The sequence below is a fragment of the Ahaetulla prasina genome, chromosome 16 (assembly GCF_028640845.1).
Source record: "Ahaetulla prasina isolate Xishuangbanna chromosome 16, ASM2864084v1, whole genome shotgun sequence".
NCBI lineage: Eukaryota > Metazoa > Chordata > Lepidosauria > Squamata > Colubridae > Ahaetulla > Ahaetulla prasina.
In genome coordinates, this window is record NC_080554.1 from 11,543,902 (window position 1) to 11,563,349 (window position 19,448).

Consider the following 19,448-nt stretch of genomic DNA (forward strand, 5'->3'; position numbering starts at 1 on the left):
TAGGCAAACTGCCAAAGGACTTTCTTGGCAAAAGTTCAGAAGACACCGATACAAAAATAAATGCAACTAGACGAAATTATCAACGTTGTTTTCTGGCAAAGAGCCCAAACGCCGTTGTGGGTCTGTTTTAATCCTTAAGGGAGGGGCCAATCATCTCTTGGCCTTACTTCCGAGTTGTCCTCTCTGCTTGAGCTGCTCTTGCCTTCTGGCAGCTCTTCTCATGCGTGCATTAGGAACAGGCTCCTCCTGTTCCTCTGCCTCACTACTGTCAGGCTCCGGAGGCTCTGGAGTCCGCACCTCACTCCCCGATGGCCCTGGCCCCACCTCTGCCTCCGACACAGAGCCTTCATCCGGGCCTTCCCCAGCCTCCAGGACTGGCCCAGGCTCTTCCTCAGCCTCATCGCTGTCCGAGTCAGTTACCAGCTCCGCAGGCTGCAGGTGGACCACAACATCATCAGGCGCAACACTTGGTGCATTTTCAGAGACAGTGTCATGCTCTCTCTGCCACACCAGGCGCATGGGACAGAACAGATGCTAGCAACATCTGTCTTCTGCCACGCCTGATACCTGAACAGTTTCAAATGCAACCGGTGTGAACAGATGAACTGATTTTGGCTCCAGCCACGAAAAACCCAAGAAGAAGAGGGAGGACGCGGATCCGAGCGAGATGCTCTGATGATCTTATCTGCTGGCAATTTAACGGAGCTTATCCTTCTGTTTCCGGAATTTGAATGGCCATAAAAAAAAAGTCTTCCATTATTCATACGACAGAAAACCCTCCGCCCTCCGGTCTGTCTTGTGTGCGGTGCCTGAAAAACTTTCTAGCTCCTTTGAAGTTGCTTTAGAGATGGCTAAATAGAAATCTTAAGCTGAATGAATGATTAGGTGATGACAGAGAATTCGGGAAGAAAGGAATCCGGGGGAAAAATTCCACTTTTGGGAAACTGAGGTGGGTTTCTAAAACAGAAACAGGTCTTTGAACAAAATAACTTCATCTCTTGTGGAGCGTTTCCCAGTCATAGCAAATTAGACTCAACAAGCTATGGATAGGTTTGGTATTTTAACTCTCAAGGAATATAAGGTCTATCTGCATCATGAGCAAAACTCTACATTTTCCTGGAGTATAACAGAATAACAGAGTTGGAAGGGACCTTGGAGGTCTTCTAGTCCAACCCCCTGTTTAGGCAGGAAACTCTACACCACTTCAGACAAATCGTTATCCAACATCTTCTTAAAAGCCTTCAGTGTTGGAGCATTCACAACTTCTGGAGGTAAGTTGTTCCACTGATTAATTGTTCTCACTGTCAGGAAATTTCTCCTTAGTTCTAAGTTGCTTCTCTCCTTGATTAGTTTCCACCCATCGCTTCTTGTCCTGCCTTTAGCTGCTTTGGAGAATAGATTGGCACACACACCCTCTTCTTTGGGGCAGCCCCTCAAATACTGGAAGACAGCTATTATTAATGACTCGGATGAAGAAATAGAAGGGGAACTCATCAAATTTGCAGATGATGCTAAACTGGAAGAGGAATAGCCCAGACCCCAGAAGACAAGCTCAGGATCCAAAAAGATCTTGACAAACTTTGTTTTATTTAGAATAACAGAGTCGGAAGGGACCTTGGAGATCTTCTAGTCTAACCCACTGCTTAGGCAAGAAACCCTATACCACTTTAGACAAATGGTTATCCAACATCTTAAAAACGTCCAGTGTTGGAGCATTCACAACCTCTGGAAGCAAGTTGTTCCACTGATTGATTTTTCTCACTGTCAGGAAATTTCTCCTTAGTTCTAAGTTGCTTCTCTCCTTGATTAGTTTCCACCCATCGCTTCTTGTCCTGCCTTTAGCTGCTTTGGAGAATAGCTTGACTCCCTCTTCTTTGGGGCAGCTCCTGAGATATTGGAAGACTGTTATCATGTCATCCGTAGTCCTTCTTTCCATTAAACTAGACATACCCAGTTCCTGCAACCGTTCTTTGTAGGTTTTAATATGTTGATCATCTTATAATAGAATAACAGAGTTGGAAGGGACCTTGGAGGTCTTCTAGTCCAACCCGCTGCTTAGGCAGGAAACACTATACCACTTTGACAAATAGTTATCCAACATCTTCTTAAAAACTTCCAGTGTTGGAGCATTCACAACTTCTGGAGGCAAGTTGTTCCACTGATGAATTGTTCTCACTGTCAGGAAATTTCTCCTTAGTTCTAAGTTGCTTCTCTATTTGATGAGTTTCCACCCATTGCTTCTTGTTCTGCCTTCAGGTGCTTTGGAGAATAGCTTGACTCCCTCTTCTTTGGGGAAGCCCATCAAATATTGGAAGACTGTTATCGTGTCATCCGTAGTCCTTCTTTCCATTAAACTAGACATACCCAGTTCCTGCAACAGTTCTTTGTAGGTTTTAATATGTTGATCATCTTATAATAGAATAACAGAGTTGGAAGGGACCTTGGAGGTCTTTTAGTCCAACCCGCTGCTTAGGCAGGAAACACTATACCACTTTGACAAATGGTTATCCAACATCTTCTTAAAAACTTCCAGTGTTGGAGCATTCACAACTTCTGGAGGCAAGTTGTTCCAGTTATTGATTGTTCTGTCAGGAAATTTCTCCTTAGTTCTAAGTCGCTTCTCTCCTTGATGAGTTTCCACCCATTGCTTCTTGTCCTGCCCTCAGGTGCTTTGGAGAATAGTTTGACTCCCTCTTCTTTGGGGCAGCCCCTGAGATATTGGAACACTGCTATCATGTCTCCCCTAGTCCTTCTTTTCATTAAACTAGACATACTCGGTTCCTGCAACCATTCTTCATATGTTTTAGCCTCCAGTCCCCTAATCCTCTTTGTTGCTCTTCTGCACTCTTTCTAGAGTCTCCACATTTTTTTTACATTGTGGCAACAAAACTGGGTGCAGAATTCCAAGTGTGTTCTAGGTGGCTTCTCTCCTTGATTAGTTTCCACCCATTGCTTCTTGTCCTGCCCTCAGGTGCTTTGGAGAATAGCTTGACTCCTCTTCTTTGGGGCAGCCCCTGAGATACTGGAAGACAGCTATTATTAATGACTCGGATGAAGAAATAGAAGGGAACTCATCAAATTTGCAGATGATGCTAAACTGGAAGAGGAATAGCCCAGAAGACAAGCCCAGGACCCAAAAAGATCTTGACAAACTTTGTTTTATTTAGAATAACAGAGTCGGAAGGGACCTTGGAGATCTTCTAGTCTAACCCACTGCTTAGGCAAGAAACCCTATACCACTTTAGACAAATGGTTATCCAACATCTTCTTAAAACTTCCAGTGTTGGAGCATTCACAACTCTGGAAGCAAGTTGTTCCACTGATTGATTTTTCTCACTGTCAGGAAGTTTCTCCTTAATTCCAGGTTGCTTCTCTCCTTGATTAATTTCCACCCGTTGCTTCTTGTCTGCCTTCAGGTGCTTTGGAGGATAGCTTGACTCCCTCTTCTTTGGGCAGCACCTGAGATATTGGAAGACTGTTATCATGTCATCCGTAGTCCTTCTTTCCATTAAACTAGACATACCCAGTTCCTGCAACCGTTCTTTGTAGGTTTTAATATGTTGATCATCTTATAATAGAATAACAGAGTTGGAAGGGACCTTGGAGGTCTTCTAGTCCAACCCGCTGCTTAGGCAGGAAACACTATACCACTTTGACAAATAGTTATCCAACATCTTCTTAAAAACTTCCAGTGTTGGAGCATTCACAACTTCTGGAGGCAAGTTGTTCCACTGATGAATTGTTCTCACTGTCAGGAAATTTCTCCTTAGTTCTAAGTTGCTTCTCTCCTTGATTAGTTTCCACCCATTGCTTCTTGTTCTGCCCTCAGGTGCTTTGGAGAATAGCTTGACTCCCTCTTCTTTGGGGCAGCGTCTGAGATATTGGAAGACTGCTATCATGTTTCCCCTAGTCCTTCTCTTCATTAAACTAGCCATGCCCAATTCCTGCAGCCATTTTTCCTATGTTTTAGCTTCCAGTCCCCTAATCCTCTTTGTTGCTCTTCTCTGCACTCTTTCTAGAGTCTCCACATTTTTTTTACATTGTGGCAACCAAAACTGGGTGCAGAATTCCAAGTGTGTTCTAGGTGGCTTCTCTCCTTGTTTAGTTTCCATCCGTTGCTTCCTGTCAAGCCCTCAGGGGCTTTGGAGAATAGCTTGACTCCGTCTTCTTTGGGGCAGCCCCTGAGATACTGGAAGACTGCTATTAATGACTCGGATGAAGAAATAGAAGGGGAACTCATCAAATTTGCAGATGATGCTAAACTGGAAGAGGAATAGCCCAGACCCCAGAAGACAAGCTCAGGATCCAAAAAGATCTTGACAAACTTTGTTTTATTTAGAATAACAGAGTCGGAAGGGACCTTGGAGATCTTCTAGTCTAACCCACTGCTTAGGCAAGAAACCCTATACCACTTTAGACAAATGGTTATCCAACATCTTAAAAACGTCCAGTGTTGGAGCATTCACAACCTCTGGAAGCAAGTTGTTCCACTGATTGATTTTTCTCACTGTCAGGAAATTTCTCCTTAGTTCTAAGTTGCTTCTCTCCTTGATTAGTTTCCACCCATTGCTTCTTGTCCTGCCCTCAGGTGCTTTGGAGAATAGCTTGACTCCCTCTTCTTTGGGGAAGCCCATCAAATATTGGAAGACTGTTATCGTGTCATCCGTAGTCCTTCTTTCCATTAAACTAGACATACCCAGTTCCTGCAACAGTTCTTTGTAGGTTTTAATATGTTGATCATCTTATAATAGAATAACAGAGTTGGAAGGGACCTTGGAGGTCTTTTAGTCCAACCCGCTGCTTAGGCAGGAAACACTATACCACTTTGACAAATGGTTATCCAACATCTTCTTAAAAACTTCCAGTGTTGGAGCATTCACAACTTCTGGAGGCAAGTTGTTCCAGTTATTGATTGTTCTGTCAGGAAATTTCTCCTTAGTTCTAAGTTGCTTCTCTCCTTGATGAGTTTCCACCCATTGCTTCTTGTCCTGCCCTCAGGTGCTTTGGAGAATAGTTTGACTCCCTCCTCTTTGTGGCAACCCCTGAGATATTGGAACACTGCTATCATGTCTTCTCTGGTCCTTCTCTTCACTAGACTAGCCAGGCCCAGTTCCTGCAACTGTTCTTCATATGTTTTAGCCTCCGGTCCCCTAATCCTCTTTCTTGCTCTTCTCTGCACTCTTTCTAGAGTCTCAACATATTTCCCCCCCACCTCTCAAATGCCTGAAATGAAGAGGGGAAAAAAACAACTATGCACATAGCTTAGGGTAGGGGTCAGCAACCTGCGGCTCTGGAGCCGCATGTGGCTCTTTCACCCTCCTGCTGCGGCTCCCTGTCACTCAAAATATGCGTCACAACCGCCAATATGGGACACTTGCCGCATGCGATTTATTGAGCTGTTCAACCTCGGTAGGCCAACCATGGATATATCCCAAAAAAGAAAAGTTTCAGAAGAAAACAGAACATTTAATTCAACTACATATGCTAGTTTTGGGGCCGCTCAAGAAATAGTCAGGCACGGGAAGGGTTTTGTGGCTCCCGGTGTTTTCTTTTCTGTGGGAAACGGCTCCAAATGACTCTTTAAGGTTGCAGATCCCTAACTTAGGGGGTGCCTGACAGCTACGGAAAAACTTTCTGCCAGGAATTCTGCCAGAAACAAATTGAGAGGGGATGTTTATGAAACACTTGAGCCCCATTTCCAGGCTGAACAGACCAAAAGAGACTCACCTCTATCAGGCTCAAATGAATTCCTATGAGGTAGGGCATCGGAGCGCTGGAAGGAAAGAGAAAAAAAAAATTGATTGAATTTGACGACAGATAGAAATGAGAGTATTAGAAGCTAGAGAAGATATGGCCGGTGCTCGCTTCACTTCCGTGCAGAATTCACTTGTTTTCCAGATTCTGCAATTATCAGAGTAACGGATTAACAGAGTTGGAAGGGACCTTGGAGGTCTTCTAGTCCAACCCCCTGCTTAGGCAGGAAACTCTACACCACTTCAGACAAATGGTTATCCAACATCTTCTTAAAAACCTCCAGTGTTGGAGCATTCACAACTTCTGGAGGCAAGTTGTTCCACTGGTTAATTGTTCTCACTGTCAGGAAAGTTCTCACTGTTAGTTCTACTTGCTTCTCTCCTTGATTAGTTTCCACCCATTGCTTCTTGTCCTGCCCTCAGCTGCTTTGGAGAATAGATTGGCACACACACCCTCTTCTTTGGGGCAGCCCCTCAAATACTGGAAGACAGCTATTATTAATGACTCGGATGAAGAAATAGAAGGGGAACTCATCAAATTTGCAGATGATGCTAAACTGGAAGAGGAATAGCCCAGACCCCAGAAGACAAGCTCAGGATCCAAAAAGATCTTGACAAACTTTGTTTTATTTAGAATAACAGAGTCGGAAGGGACCTTGGAGATCTTCTAGTCTAACCCACTGCTTAGGCAAGAAACCCTATACCACTTTAGACAAATGGTTATCCAACATCTTAAAACGCCCAGTGTTGGAGCATTCACAACTTCTGGAGCAAGTTGTTCCACTGATTGATTTTTCTCACTGTCAGGAAATTCTCCTTAGTTCTAAGTTGCTTCTCTCCTTGATTAGTTTCCACCCATTGCTTCTTGTCCTGCCCTCAGGTGCTTTGGAGAATAGCTTGACTCCTCTTCTTTGGGGAAGCCCATCAAATATTGGAAGACTGTTATCGTGTTTCCGTAGTCCTTCTTTCCATTAAACTAGACATGCCCAGTTCCTGCAACAGTTCTTTGTAGGTTTTAATATGTTGATCATCTTATAATAGAATAACAGAGTTGGAAGGGACCTTGGAGGTCTTTAGTCCAACCCGCTGCTTAGGCAGGAAACTCTACACCACTTCAGACAAATGGTTATCCAACATCTTCTTAAAACTTCCAGTGTTGGAGCATTCACAACTTCTGGACTTTGGAGAATAGTTTGACTCCTCCTCTTTGTGGCAACCCTGAGATATTGGAAGACTGCTATCATGTCTCCCCTGGTCCTTCTTTTCATTAAACTAGACATACCCAGTTCCTGCAACCATTCTTCATATGTTTTAGCCTCCAGTCCCCTAATCATCTTTGTTGCTCTTCTCTGCACTCTTTCTAGAGTCTCAACATATTTCCCCCCCACCTCTCAAATGCCTGAAATGAAGAGGGGGGAAAAAACAACTATGCACATAGCTTAGGGCAGGGGTCAGCAACCTGCGGCTCTGGAGCCGAATGTGGCTCTTTCACCCCTCTGCTGCGACTCCCTGTCACTCAAAATATGCGTCACAACCGCCAATGTGTGACACCCACAGGCAAGCGATTTATTAAGCTTTTCGACCCCCAATGGGCCAACCATGGATAAATCCAAGAAAAGAAAAGTTTCAGAAGGAAAAAGAACGTTTAATTCAGCTACATATGCTAGTTTTGGGGCCGCTCAAGAAATAGTCAGGCACGGGAAAGGTTTTTGTGGCTCCCGGTGTTTTCTTTTCTGTGGGAAACGGCTCCAAATGGCTCTTTAAGGTTGCAGATCCCTGGCTTAGGGGGTGCCTGACAGCTACGGAAAAACTTTCTGCCAGGAATTCTGCCAGAAACAAATTGAGAGGGGATGTTTATGAAACACTTGAGCCCCATTTCCAGGCTGAACAGACCAAAAGAGACTCACCTCTATCAGGCTCAAATGAATTCCTATGAGGTAGGGCATCGGAGCACTGGAAGGAAAGAGAAAAAAAGAAATTGATTGAATTTGACGACAGATAGAAATGAGAGTATTAGAAGCTAGAGAAGATATGGCCGGTGCTCGCTTCACTTCCGTGCAGAATTCACTTGTTTTCCAGATTCTGCAATTATCAGAGTAACGGATTAATAGAGTGGGAAGGGACCTTGTGGGTCATCTAGTCCAACCCCAACCCCCTGCCCAAGCAGGAGACCTTACACCATTTCTGACAGGTGGCAGTCCAGTCTCTTCTTGAAAGCCTCCAGGGATGAAGCTCCCACAACTTCTGTTCCATGGGTTGATTGTTCTCACTGTCAGGAAATTTCTCCTTATTTTCAGGTTGAATTCTCTCCTTGGTCAGTTTCCATCCATTGTTCCTTGTCTGGCCTTCAGGTGCTTTGGAGAATATCTTTCTGTGGCAGCCCCTCAAATATTGGAAGATGCTCTCCTGTCTCCCCTGGTCCTTCTCTTCCCTAGACTAGCCAGGCCCAGTTCCTGCAACTGTTTATCGTATGTTTTAACCTCCAGTCCCTTAATCATCTTTGTTGCTCTTCTCTGCCCTGTTTCTAGTGTCTCAACATCTTTTTTATAGTGTGGTGACCAAAACTGTACTCTATGCGTGGTCTTACGCATATTTAAACAATTAAATATGTTTAAACAAAGGAAGCCAAAGAAGATGCCACCACGTGTTTACTGGACCCGTGCCCCTCCTGGCTGGTGCTGGCCACTCAGGAGGTGACACGAGGCTGGCTCCAGGCGATTACGATCGCTTCTTTGGTGGAGGGTGTCTTTCCGGCCGCCTTGAAAGAGGCGGTGGTGAGACCCCTCCAAGAAGCCTTCCTGACCCGCTGTTTTAGGTAATTATCGTCCAGTCTCCAACCCGCTCATGCAAGGTTGTAGAGAGTATGGTGGCATATCAGTTTCTGCACCTGGATGAAACTGTCTATCTAGACCTGCTCCAGTCCGGTTTCCGCCCGTTACAGCACAGAGACGGCTTTGGTCGCGTTGGTGGATGATCTCTGAGGGCCAGGATAGGGGTTGTTCCTCTGCCCTGGTCCTATTAGACCTCTCAGCGGCTTTCGATACCATCGACCATGGTATCCTGCTGCGCCGGCTGGAGGATTGGGAGTGGAGGCACCGCTTATCGGTGGTTCTCCTCCTATCTCTCCGACCGGTCGCAGTCGGTGTTGACAGGGGCAGAGGTCACCCCGAGGCGCCTCACTTGTGGGGTGCCGCAGGGTCGATCCTCTCGCCTTCTGTTTAACATCTACATGAAGCCGCTGGGTGAGATCATCAGTGGTTTCGCGTGAGGTATCAGCTGTATGCGGATGACACCCAGCTGTACCTTTCCACGCCGGACCACCCCAACGGTTATCAAGTGCTGTCCCGTGTCTGGAGGCTGTACGGGTCTGGATGGGGAGAAACAGGCTCAAGCTCAATCCTCCAAGACAGAGTGGCTGTGGATGCCGCATCCCGCACAGTCAGCTAACCGCGGCTGACCATCGGTGGCGAGTCATTGGCCCCGATGGAGGGTGCGCAACTTAGGCGCCCTCCTGGATGAACGGCTGTCTTTGGAAGATCATTTGACGGCCGCTCCAGGAGAGCGTTTACCAGGTTCGCCTGGTGCGCCAGTTGCGCCTTTCTGGACCGGGATGCCCTGTGCACAGTCACCCACGCACTCGTGACGCCTCGCCTGGATTACTGCAATGCTCTCTACATGGGGCTCCCTTGAAGGGCATCCGAGGCTGCAGTTAGTCCAGAATGCGGCTGCGCGGTGATAGAGGGAGCCCTCGTGGCTCCCGTGATAACACCCATCCTGCGCAGACTGCACTGGCTGCCTGTGGCCTTCGGGTGCGCTTCAAGGTTTTGGTGACCACCTTTAAAGCGCCCATGGCATAGGGCCGGGTTATCTACGGGACCGCCTGCTGCTACCGAATACCTCTCACCGACCCGCGCCTCACAGAGAGGGACTCCTCAGGGTGCCGTCAGCGAGGCAATGTCGCCTGGCGACGCCCAGGAAGGGTTCTGTGGGGCTCCCACCTCTGGAATGAACTGCCCCAGGACTTCGTCAGCTTCCGGACCTTCTGACCTTCCGCCGCGAGCTTAAAACATATCTATTTAATTGCGCAGGACTGAGTTAGATTTTAGTTTATGGGTTTTATCTTGGGTTTTAATTTTTATATTTTTAATTAAGGCTTTTGAATAAGTTTTTTAATTGTTTTTAGAATTGTATTTATTGTATTTCTTGCTTTTAAATGCCTGTAAACCGCCCTGAGTCCTTTGGGAGATAGGGCGGTATATAAATATAAACAATAAAAAAACAATAAACAATAAGAGCTGTGGTCCCATATCAAATTTGATTTTTAAGATTCTTTGAAGGAATATAAGGGGTGGTGGTGTTGTTGTCTTCCCGGTCCTTTTAGTGGATTGGTGGGGGGGTTTTTTTGCATGTCCCCCACATATGGTAGAATTTTCCTTCTGCCTCATGCCATTTCCAGCATTTGCCTATTTTGGCAATTACTGACGGAGCTATGTGGCATCTCTAAAATATTTTCGTTTCATCTCTTTAGCTATGACTTGGGAATCGGAGAGCAAAGAAAAGGGTGCTGAAGAAAGAGATTATGGGGTGTTTAAGGTCTTGGAAATCAATTCCTCTTATAAAACCATGTCAATTTTTTTTTAATTTGCATTTATATCCCGCCCTTCTCCGAAGACTCAGGGCGGCTTACACTGTGTCAAGCAATAGTCTTCATCCATTTGTATATTATATACAAAGTCAACTTTTATTGCCCCCAACAATCTGGGTCCTCATTTTACCTACCTTATAAAGGATGGAAGGCTGAGTCAACCTTGCCAAATGCCAAATCACACTGTTCCCTTCCGCTGCTGCCCCAGCCTGGAGCTGTCCCCTAAATTAAATTGTAAACTAAGGAAGGAAGAAAGGAAGGAAGGGACCTTGGAGGTCTTCTAGTCCAGCCCCCTGCTCAAGCAGGAGAACCTATACCATTTCAGACAGGAAGGAAGGAAGGAAGGAGGGAAGGAAGGAAGGAAGGAAGGAGGGAAGGAAGGAAGGAAGGAAGGAGGGAGGTAAACAGGGAGGGAAGGAGAGAGGGAGGGAGGGAAGGAAGGAAGGAAGGGAGAGAGGGAGGGAGTTGGAAGGGACCTTGGAGATCTTCTAGTCCAGCCCCCTGCTCCAGCAGGAGAACCTATACCATTTCAGACAGGAAGGAAGGAAGGAAGGAAGATATGAAGGAGGGAGGCAGGGAGGCAAGGAGGGAGGGAGGGAGGGAGGCAGGGAGGGAATGAGAGAGGGAGGGAGGGAGGGAAGGAAGGAAGGAAGGAAGGAAGGAAGGGAGAAAGGGAGGGAGTTGGAAGGGACCTTTGAAATCTTCTAGTCCAGCCCCCTGCTCAAGCAGGAGAACCTATATCATTTCAGACAGGAAGGAAGGAAGAAACGAAGGAGGGAGGCAGGGAGGGAAGGAAGGAAGGAGGGAGGGAGGGAGGCAGGGAGGGAAGGAAGGAGGAGGGAGGGAGGGAGGAGGAGGGAGGAGGAGGAAGGAAGATAGATATGAAGGAGGGAGGCAGGGAGGCAAGGAAGGAGGGAGAGAGGGAGGGAGGGAGGGAGGAAGAAGGAAGGAAGGAAGGAAGGAAGGAAGGAAGGAAGGAAGGAAGGAAGGAGGAAATGAAGGAGGGAGGCAGGGAAGGAAGGAAGGAAGGAGGCAGGGAGGCAGGAGGAAGGAGAGAGAGAGGGAGGGAGGGAAGGAAGGAAGGAAGGAAGGAAGGAAGGAAGGAAGGAAGGAAGGAAGGAAGGAAGGAAGGAAGGAAGGGAGGGAGTTGGAAGGGATCTTTGAAATCTTCTAGTCCAGCCCCCTGCTCAAGCAGGAGAACCTATATCATTTCAGATAGGAAGGAAGGAAGAAACGAAGGAGGGAGGCAGGAGGCAAGGAAGGAGGGAGGAGGAGGAGGCAGGAGGAAGGAAGGAGGAGGGAGGGAGGAGGGAGGGAGGGAGGAGGGAGGAAGGAAGATAGATATGAAGGAGGGAGGCAGGAGGCAAGGAAGGAGGGAGAGAGGGAGGGAGGAGGGAGGAAGAAGGAAGGAAGGAAGGAAGGAAGGAAGGAAGGAAGGAAGGAAGGAGGAAATGAAGGAGGAGGCAGGAAGGAAGGAAGGAAGGAGGCAGGGAGGCAGGGAGGAATGAGAGAGGAGAGAAGGAAGGAAGGAAGGAAGGAAGGAAGGAAGGAAGGAAGGAAGGAAGGAAGGAAGGAAGGAAGGAAGGAAGGAAGGAAGGAAGGAAGGAAGGAAGGGAGGGAGTTGGAAGGGATCTTTGAAATCTTCTAGTCCAGCCCCCTGCTCAAGCAGGAGAACCTATATCATTTCAGATAGGAAGGAAGGAAGAAACGAAGGAGGGAGGCAGGGAGGGAAGGAAGAAAGGAGGGAGGGAGGGAGGAAGGAAGATATGAAGGAGGGAGGCAGGGAGGCAAGGAGGGAAGGAGGGAGGGAGGGAGGAAGAAGGAAGGAAGGAAGGAAGGAAGGAAGGAAGGAAGGAAGGAAGGAAGGAAGGAAGGAAGGAAGTTAGAAGCCAACCAATACAGGAGAAGAAAGCCTTGTGGGAGCTTCACACATGTCGGAAAACAAAGCTGCCTTTGCCGGTTAACTTCCTCACGACCTGCAAGTCCACGGTAAGATCCCCGCCTTGATCAAATACTTTGCACCCATTATCCGCAGCAGTTCTGGAAAGAGGAAAACAGCTAACTAACTAGGGGCCTGGAGAAGAAATAAAAAAAATGCTTTGAGAGAAGGAATCCGACAGCTCCCCTCTGCCGAGAGCCATGCGGGATTTCTATTCCTTTCTCTCGGTTTACGTTCGCCTCTCCTTTCTCCCCGAGATTTTAATGATGGGCTTTCGACGGCGCCTTTCCATGTCCGCCATCGTCTCAGCCCTGCCAGATCAATGGGAGCCGAGAGCGCGGTAAGCCGTTTGTTTAGCTCCAGGCTGCTCGGAGCAAGCGGCTGACGAGAGATACGTCAGCCTCCTTCCAAACGCCACCGCCAACGTGTTCCTAATTAAGTCGATTCGGCGAAACGACAGCGGTGGGGACGGCGGCTTCTTCGGTGGTGTGGAGAACATTGAGGTCTAAAACTCAGCAGGATGTCTTAAAGCCGCCAATGTCTCATCGGGCGAACCTCCGGCAAGGCCGAACGATCAAGAAGAGCCGGCAGGGATCAATGGTGCTGTAAAACCTGCCCTTTGGTGGGGCGTCCAGACGAACGGCCTGTCACCAGCGGGGAAAAGGCGAGGGGAGCCGAGAAGAAGACAGGAGAACTGTAAAACTTAATTAACTGCTGGGTGTTGATCTGTCAAGTCTTCTCAATTAATCAAGGCGCGCAATTGGGGACTGCGAAATATTTAATAGGGATGTCAGAATCAAAACCATCTAAAATATTGCAAAACACCCCAGGGCTCGGAGGGATGGGGGAAAGAACCGAAGTGAGTCCCCAATCCCCACCCCAGATTTTCTGTTGACGAGGAGAGGGAATATCGGCATGGCAGAAGACAGATGTTGCTAGCATCCGTACTGTCCCACGCGCCTGGTGTGGCAGAGAGAGCGTGACACCATCTCTGAAAATGCACTGAGTCTTGCGCCTGATGGTTTCTGGCGTGGAATGGCATGGTTCACCACCGCCAACTCACCATAGCCAACTCTCCATAGCCAACTCATTATAGCCAATTCATTATAGCCAATTCACTATAGCCAACTCACAATAGCCAACTCATTATAGCCAACTCACTATAGGCAACTCACCATAGCCAACACCATAGCCAATTCACTATAGCCAACTCACCAGACACCTCACCATAGCCAACTCACTATAGTCAACTCACCAAAGCCAACTCACCATAGCCAATTCACTATAGCCAACTCACCATAGACACCTCACCATAGACACCTCACCATAGCCAACTCACCGTAGCCAACTCACCATAACCAACTCGCCACGGGACACTCACTCTAAGATAATTCATCAATTCAATTTCATTATTTAAAATGCAGTTAGTCCTCGACTTGTGACTGCAATTGATCCCACAATTGCTCCCAAAATCCCCAAAGTCATAAATCACTTTTTTCAGTGCCATTATTGTAACTTTGAAAGGTCACTCAATGAACTGTTGTAAGTTGAAGACTAGCTGTTGTTAAAAATAATATTTTAATTTTTGTCTTGGCATTTCATTTGGTCCCTCCTTTGGCATCCATTTCTTTAATGATTCTATGCCACTGTTTCTTCGATATTGGTGTAACTCTTGTCCTGCAGCAAGTTGTGCTTTGGCGAATTGGTGTGGCTAATTGGCCGTGACAAGTTGGCCATAGACAGTTGGTTATGATGAATTGGGCATGGTGAGTTGGCCATGACTAGTTGGCCATGGTGAATTGGTCGTGATGAGTTGGCCATGACAAGTTGGCTGTGGCATGTTGGCTGTGGCATGCTGGCCATGATGAGTTGGCCATGACGAATTGGCCGTGGTGAGTTGGCCATAGACAGTTGGCCATGATGAGTTGGCCACGGTGAGTTGGCCATGACAAGTTGGCTGTGGCATGTTGGCCATGATGAGTTGGCCATGATGAGTTGGCCGTGGTGAGTTGGCCATAGACATTTGGTCATGAGTTGCCACGGTGAGTTGGCCATGGTGAATTGGTCGTGATGAGTTGGCCATGACAAGTTGGCTGTGACATGTTGGCCATGATGAGTTGGGGGTGATGAGTTGGCCGTGACATGTTGGCCATGATGAGTTGGCCATGACGAATTGGCCGTGGTGAGTTGGCCATAGACAGTTGGTCATGATGAGTTGGCCACGGTGAGTTGGCCATGATAAGTTGGCCATGGTGAGTTGGTCGTGATGAGTTGGCCATGACAAGTTGGCTGTGGCATGTTGGCTGTGGCATGTTGGCCATAATGAATTGGCCATGACAAGTTGGCTGTGGCATGTTGGCTATGATGAGTTGGCCATGATGAGTTGGCCGTGATGAGTTGGCTGTAGCATGTTGGCCATGGAGAGTTGGCCACGGAGATTTGACGTAGACCCCTCTAGTATGGCTTCTCTCTAATTCTGCAACCCTCTTCCAGTTAACCTGTGTTTAGCCCCTACAATTGTTCAAGAAACTGAGGTTCCTGCCCTGTTGAGCATCTCTTGAAGTTAGGCTTTCCAAGCCCGATTATAACCTGATTATATTTGGGAGACGTCAGAGCTGGAGAACCTTGGCCGGGCTTGCAGGTTTTGGTTGAAGCTCTATGGTTTGGATTGAGGAGTTTGCTTTGATTTCAAAGAGTTTGGTTCTGAAAATCAGGGAGCAAAGATCCGCCCCAACCAAAGCCCACCGCCCAAGACACTAGACAGCAGCCCTAGGTCAAGACTGGAGGATTGAACGGATGCAAACTTTCTAAAGTCTCAAAATACAAGCATTTGGGAACTATTTGCTGTTCTTTCCTGGCGATCTAATGCCTCTGATTATCCCAAGAGTATCAAATGACCATTAAGTGTCGGCAGGAGACTCCGAAACGGGTGGGCTAAAAAACAGCCGAAGTCCAATTGCAAAACAATCACAATTTTTTCCCCTCTTTTCGACACCTGCTTCCTCTCTTGCGGTTCACCATCGCAAGACACAATTGGATCACAGCTGCAACGTTCCCCATTCCTTTCCCCCCCCCCCAAATACCAATTCAATGTTTACATTTTAAAACTCACAAGCAAATTTAAAAAGCAGAACCCGGATTCTTCTTCCTTCGTTCCACCGCTCCAAAACACTCATCAGAAAAGACGGAGTTTGGGGGCCAAAAAAAGATTATTATTATTATTTTTCATTTCCAAAATCGAGCAGCTATTTGGGGGGGTGGGGAGAGAAAGGGATGTATTTATGGCAAACCAACTAAGGCTAAATTGATTTATCCGGGCAAGTATCGTGAACGATTACTATTCTAATTAAAATTAGGATCAGTCTACCGTAATCAGTTACATTGGCAAAAGGGCAATTAAATTCTTCCTGCTAATTACAGCTAAGTGGTGTTTTTTTTTGGGGGGGGGGCATGTCATTCTGAGCCACATTCCTAAAATGAAATCATTTTGATTTTCTCTGACCCATCCTGGGATTTTCCCGCCTTTTCCAGAAAGGTTTTTGGGGAACCGGCCCATCTTGGAAAGAAATTCTACAGTAGTGGCCTAAATTGTGGAAACCTTTTGGGGAAAGTATATTTTTGAGGTTTGATGGCTCCAGGTAGGCCTGCTAGGCCCAAAACGTGGCACAGGGGGTTCGTACGTGCATGCGCGAGGAGGGGGGCACAGGAGGCATTGAATTATGGATGTGGGCAAGCGTGTGCATGACCCCCCCCCATGGTCCCCCCCCCACTTTTGGCATGCAATGGCAAAAAAGGTTAGCCATCACTGTGTAGGGTTTCCTGCTCGAGCAGGGGGCTGGACTAGAAGACCTTCAAGGTCCTTTCCAACTTCCTTCCTTCCTTCCTTCCTTCCTCCCTTCTTTCCTTCCTTCCTTCCTTCCTTCCTTCCTTCCTTCCTGTCTGAAATGGTATAGCCTCCTGCTTGAGCAGGGGGCTGGACTAGAAGACCTCCAAGGTCCTTTCCAACTTCCTTCCTTCCTTCCTTCCTTCCTTCCTTCCTTCCTTCCTTCCTTCCTTCCTTCCTTCCTTCCTTCCTTCCTTCCTTCCTTCCTTCCTTCCTGAAATGGTATAGGATCTCATGCTTGAGCAGAGGGATGGACTAGAAGACCTCCAAGTTCCCTTCCAACTTCCTTCCTTCCTTCCTTCCTCCCTCCCTCCCTTCTTTCCTTCCTTCCTTCCTTCCTTCCTTCCTTCCTTCCTGTCTGAAATGGTATAGCCTCCTGCTTGAGCAGGGGGCTGGACTAGAAGACCTCCAAGGTCCTTTCCAGCTCTATTCTACTCTTTTAAAGAAAAAAAAAGCAAGCTTAATGAACTGCTGTAAGTGGAGGGCTCCTTGTAAATGAAAGAAATCCGCGGGGGAGTTTCCTCCTGTGCCCAAAACACGGACCGCTTTCTTCTGATGTGCCTTCTGCGTCTTCAAAGCCCCCTCCGCGTGGCAGGGCCTCGGCCCCGCAGCTCCTAGGCCTTGAACACCTGAAGATTCTGCCGATCGGGGAGCGCCTTCTTCTCCGTGCGTTAATTATGAACGCACAACCACATCCCATTAGGCGAGGAAAAGCCCACGCTGGTCTCGCAAATGACTGGGAATCTGCCTTTCCTGCCGGCAGAGCGAGATGCTTTCTTTCTTTCTTTCTTTCTTTCTCTCTCTCTCTCTCTCTCCAACCGAGAGAAGGTACTTAGCCTTTAAATCATCTTCCGCCGTACAAAACGCCTTGAAATTTACATGTTTCAAGCAAGTCCAGGCACTTCACTTCGAACGCTAACTTAGATGCCTGCTGCTTCCTCGCGTTGGAAGGCCCCGGAGATCCGTTCTCATCCCCCGCGCGCGCCCCCCCACCCTTTTTTAAAAGTCGCCGAATGTATTAGCTACCTGACAAGATGCCACTCTCCCAACCTTTCACGATAATGAAGGGAAGCCACTTTGAAGAGGAGAGCAACGAGGTGTCCTCGGAGAAGAAGGGGCACCCCCTTGGCAGCCTCCGCCCTCCCTGTATTTCTCTTAAAAGGATCCCCCAGTTGTGACCTAGGCCCAAGTAGTTATTACTAGACTCAACCAGTCCTAAACAAGCATATTTTACTAGAACAGCTGAGAATTACTTCATTCTCAGCTTAGTCCAAATTAAGTCCAAAACAAAGTCGTTCAGAAAAAGTCCTTCGGTCTTAACACAAACCTTTGTCTTCTTTGGCCCCCTGCCAAAGGCTTTTCTTGGCAAAGCCCCATGAAGTTCAGAAACAAGAGACACTGACAAGAAACAATTGTAGCAACGTTGCTTTCCTACAAATAACCCAAGAGCTGTTGAAGCTCTTTTAAGCCTTATGGGCGGGGTCAATCATCTCCTGGCCTTATTCCCTAGTCGTCCTTTTCGCTTTATCAGCTGTTGCCTTCTGGCAGCTTTGCGCATGCACGTACTAGGAACAGGCTCCTCCTGTTCCTCTGCCTCTTTGCTGTCCGCCTCTGGAGGCTCCCAAGTCTGCACATCGCTCCCAGATGGCCCTGGCCCCATCTCTGCCTCCGATGCAGAGCCCTCGTCCGGGACTTCTCTTGACTCCAGGACTGGTCCATTGTCTTCCCCAGCCTCCTCACTGTTCAACTCCACTGCCTCCGCCCCTCCCCGAAGATGCTGAAATCTGCAGCCCCTGGAGTTTGTCAGCTTTCGTGCTGTAAATGTCTGACCAGGGGGCCACAAGGAAGGAACAGAAAACTGTCATTTAGGGAGACGGAGTGACAGCATCAGACCACTCTACCCTCAACCACAGAAGTTCAGCATTACGCTGTTCTTGTCTGCACTCTTTCCAGAGACTCGACATAAAGTTGTTGAGACTCTAGAACAGGGGTGGCGAACCTTTTACTCACCGAGTGCCAAACAGGTACGTGCTTTGCACGCACCTGTGCTATCTGCGCTAATGCGCATGCAACCACACCATCTGCACATGCGCACGGCTTTTGCATGTGCCTCCTGTTCTGTCCCCCCACCACACTTAGGAAGACACATGAGCAAATGGCGTCTACCAGTAAGTTATTTTTACAAGGCGACCTGAAGCCCCTTAGGAGATAAAAGTTCTGGCAGCTATTCTCCAAATGCCTGCCAAGTTTCTTATCACCTCTAGAAACAGGAGTCAGCGTATCTGTAGTCCATTGCTGGGGCAACCAAGAGTTCAAAGAGTAGTCAGAAGTCGTTCACAAAGTCCAAGCCTTAATTCCAAAAGATCTCCCATCTGAAGCTCACGATATGCAGGTTTTGTCCGTCACAGAGCCTGCAGAGCAACCCCACCCACTTTTATCCCCTGTGGGGCATGGCTCAATGACTCAGCAATCTCTGGCCCTTCCACACCTCTTCCTTTGCTGTGCACGCCTCTCCCTCCAACTCTGCTGGGATCAATCCAAGATTGATCTTCATCACTCCCTATTAGTAGGTGCTCTGACATGCCTTCCTCCTGGCCTTCAGCTGGAACCTGAGGCTTTGCCAGAAAGGAGGGTCCTGGAGAGGGAGGCCTTGTCAGGTCCCCATCACTTTCAGAGTCATCTTCCTCCATGAGGACAGGCTCGGGAGCCGGAGTCACAACACCTCCCGTGCGCTGAGTGCGCAACCACGCCATCTGCGCATGTGGGCGGCTTTCGTGTGGCTCCCCGTGCGCTATGCCCACAATTGCACCATATGTGCATGGTTTCCACACGTGCAATGCATGTGCACGAATGCTATCTATGCATGCACATGCGGTGCACAAGTACTCTCACGTGCTTGCGCCAACACGCGCGCATGTGCAGGAGAGCTCCAAAAACCAGCTGGGTCCCCTGAATTGTGCACACTGGAGGCCTGAACACCAGCTGGGGCACACGCGCATGTGCAGCTGCAGGTGAGTTGGGTGACAGCTCACATCCCCGGAAAAATGGCTCTGCGTGCCACCTTGGGCCCACGTGCCATAAGTTTGCCATCACGGCTGTAGAAAGCGTGCAGAAAAGAGCAGCAAAGATGATTAGGGGCCTGGAGGCTCAAACGTACGAAGAATGGTTGTAGGAATTGGGTATGTCTAAAGAAGGACTAATGGAGATGCAATAGTTGTCTTCCGATAT

General features: G+C 48.0%; 1 protein-coding gene across 6 annotated transcripts in view; it reads right to left on the reverse strand.

Moving 5' to 3' along the window:
* DENND1A (DENN domain containing 1A) overlaps positions 1 to 19,448 on the reverse strand; it is a 290,292-nt gene that overhangs the window by 110,893 nt on the left and 159,951 nt on the right. For 3 of the 6 annotated variants that reach the window (XM_058159046.1, XM_058159045.1, XM_058159048.1), the window contains one exon: positions 5,728 to 5,773. In XM_058159046.1, the coding sequence (XP_058015029.1) occupies positions 5,728 to 5,773 (46 nt within the window). Of the gene's footprint in view, positions 1 to 5,727; positions 5,774 to 7,660; positions 7,707 to 19,448 lie in introns of all 6 variants that reach the window. The other 3 variants (XM_058159047.1, XM_058159044.1, XM_058159049.1) reach the window with 1 other exon arrangement.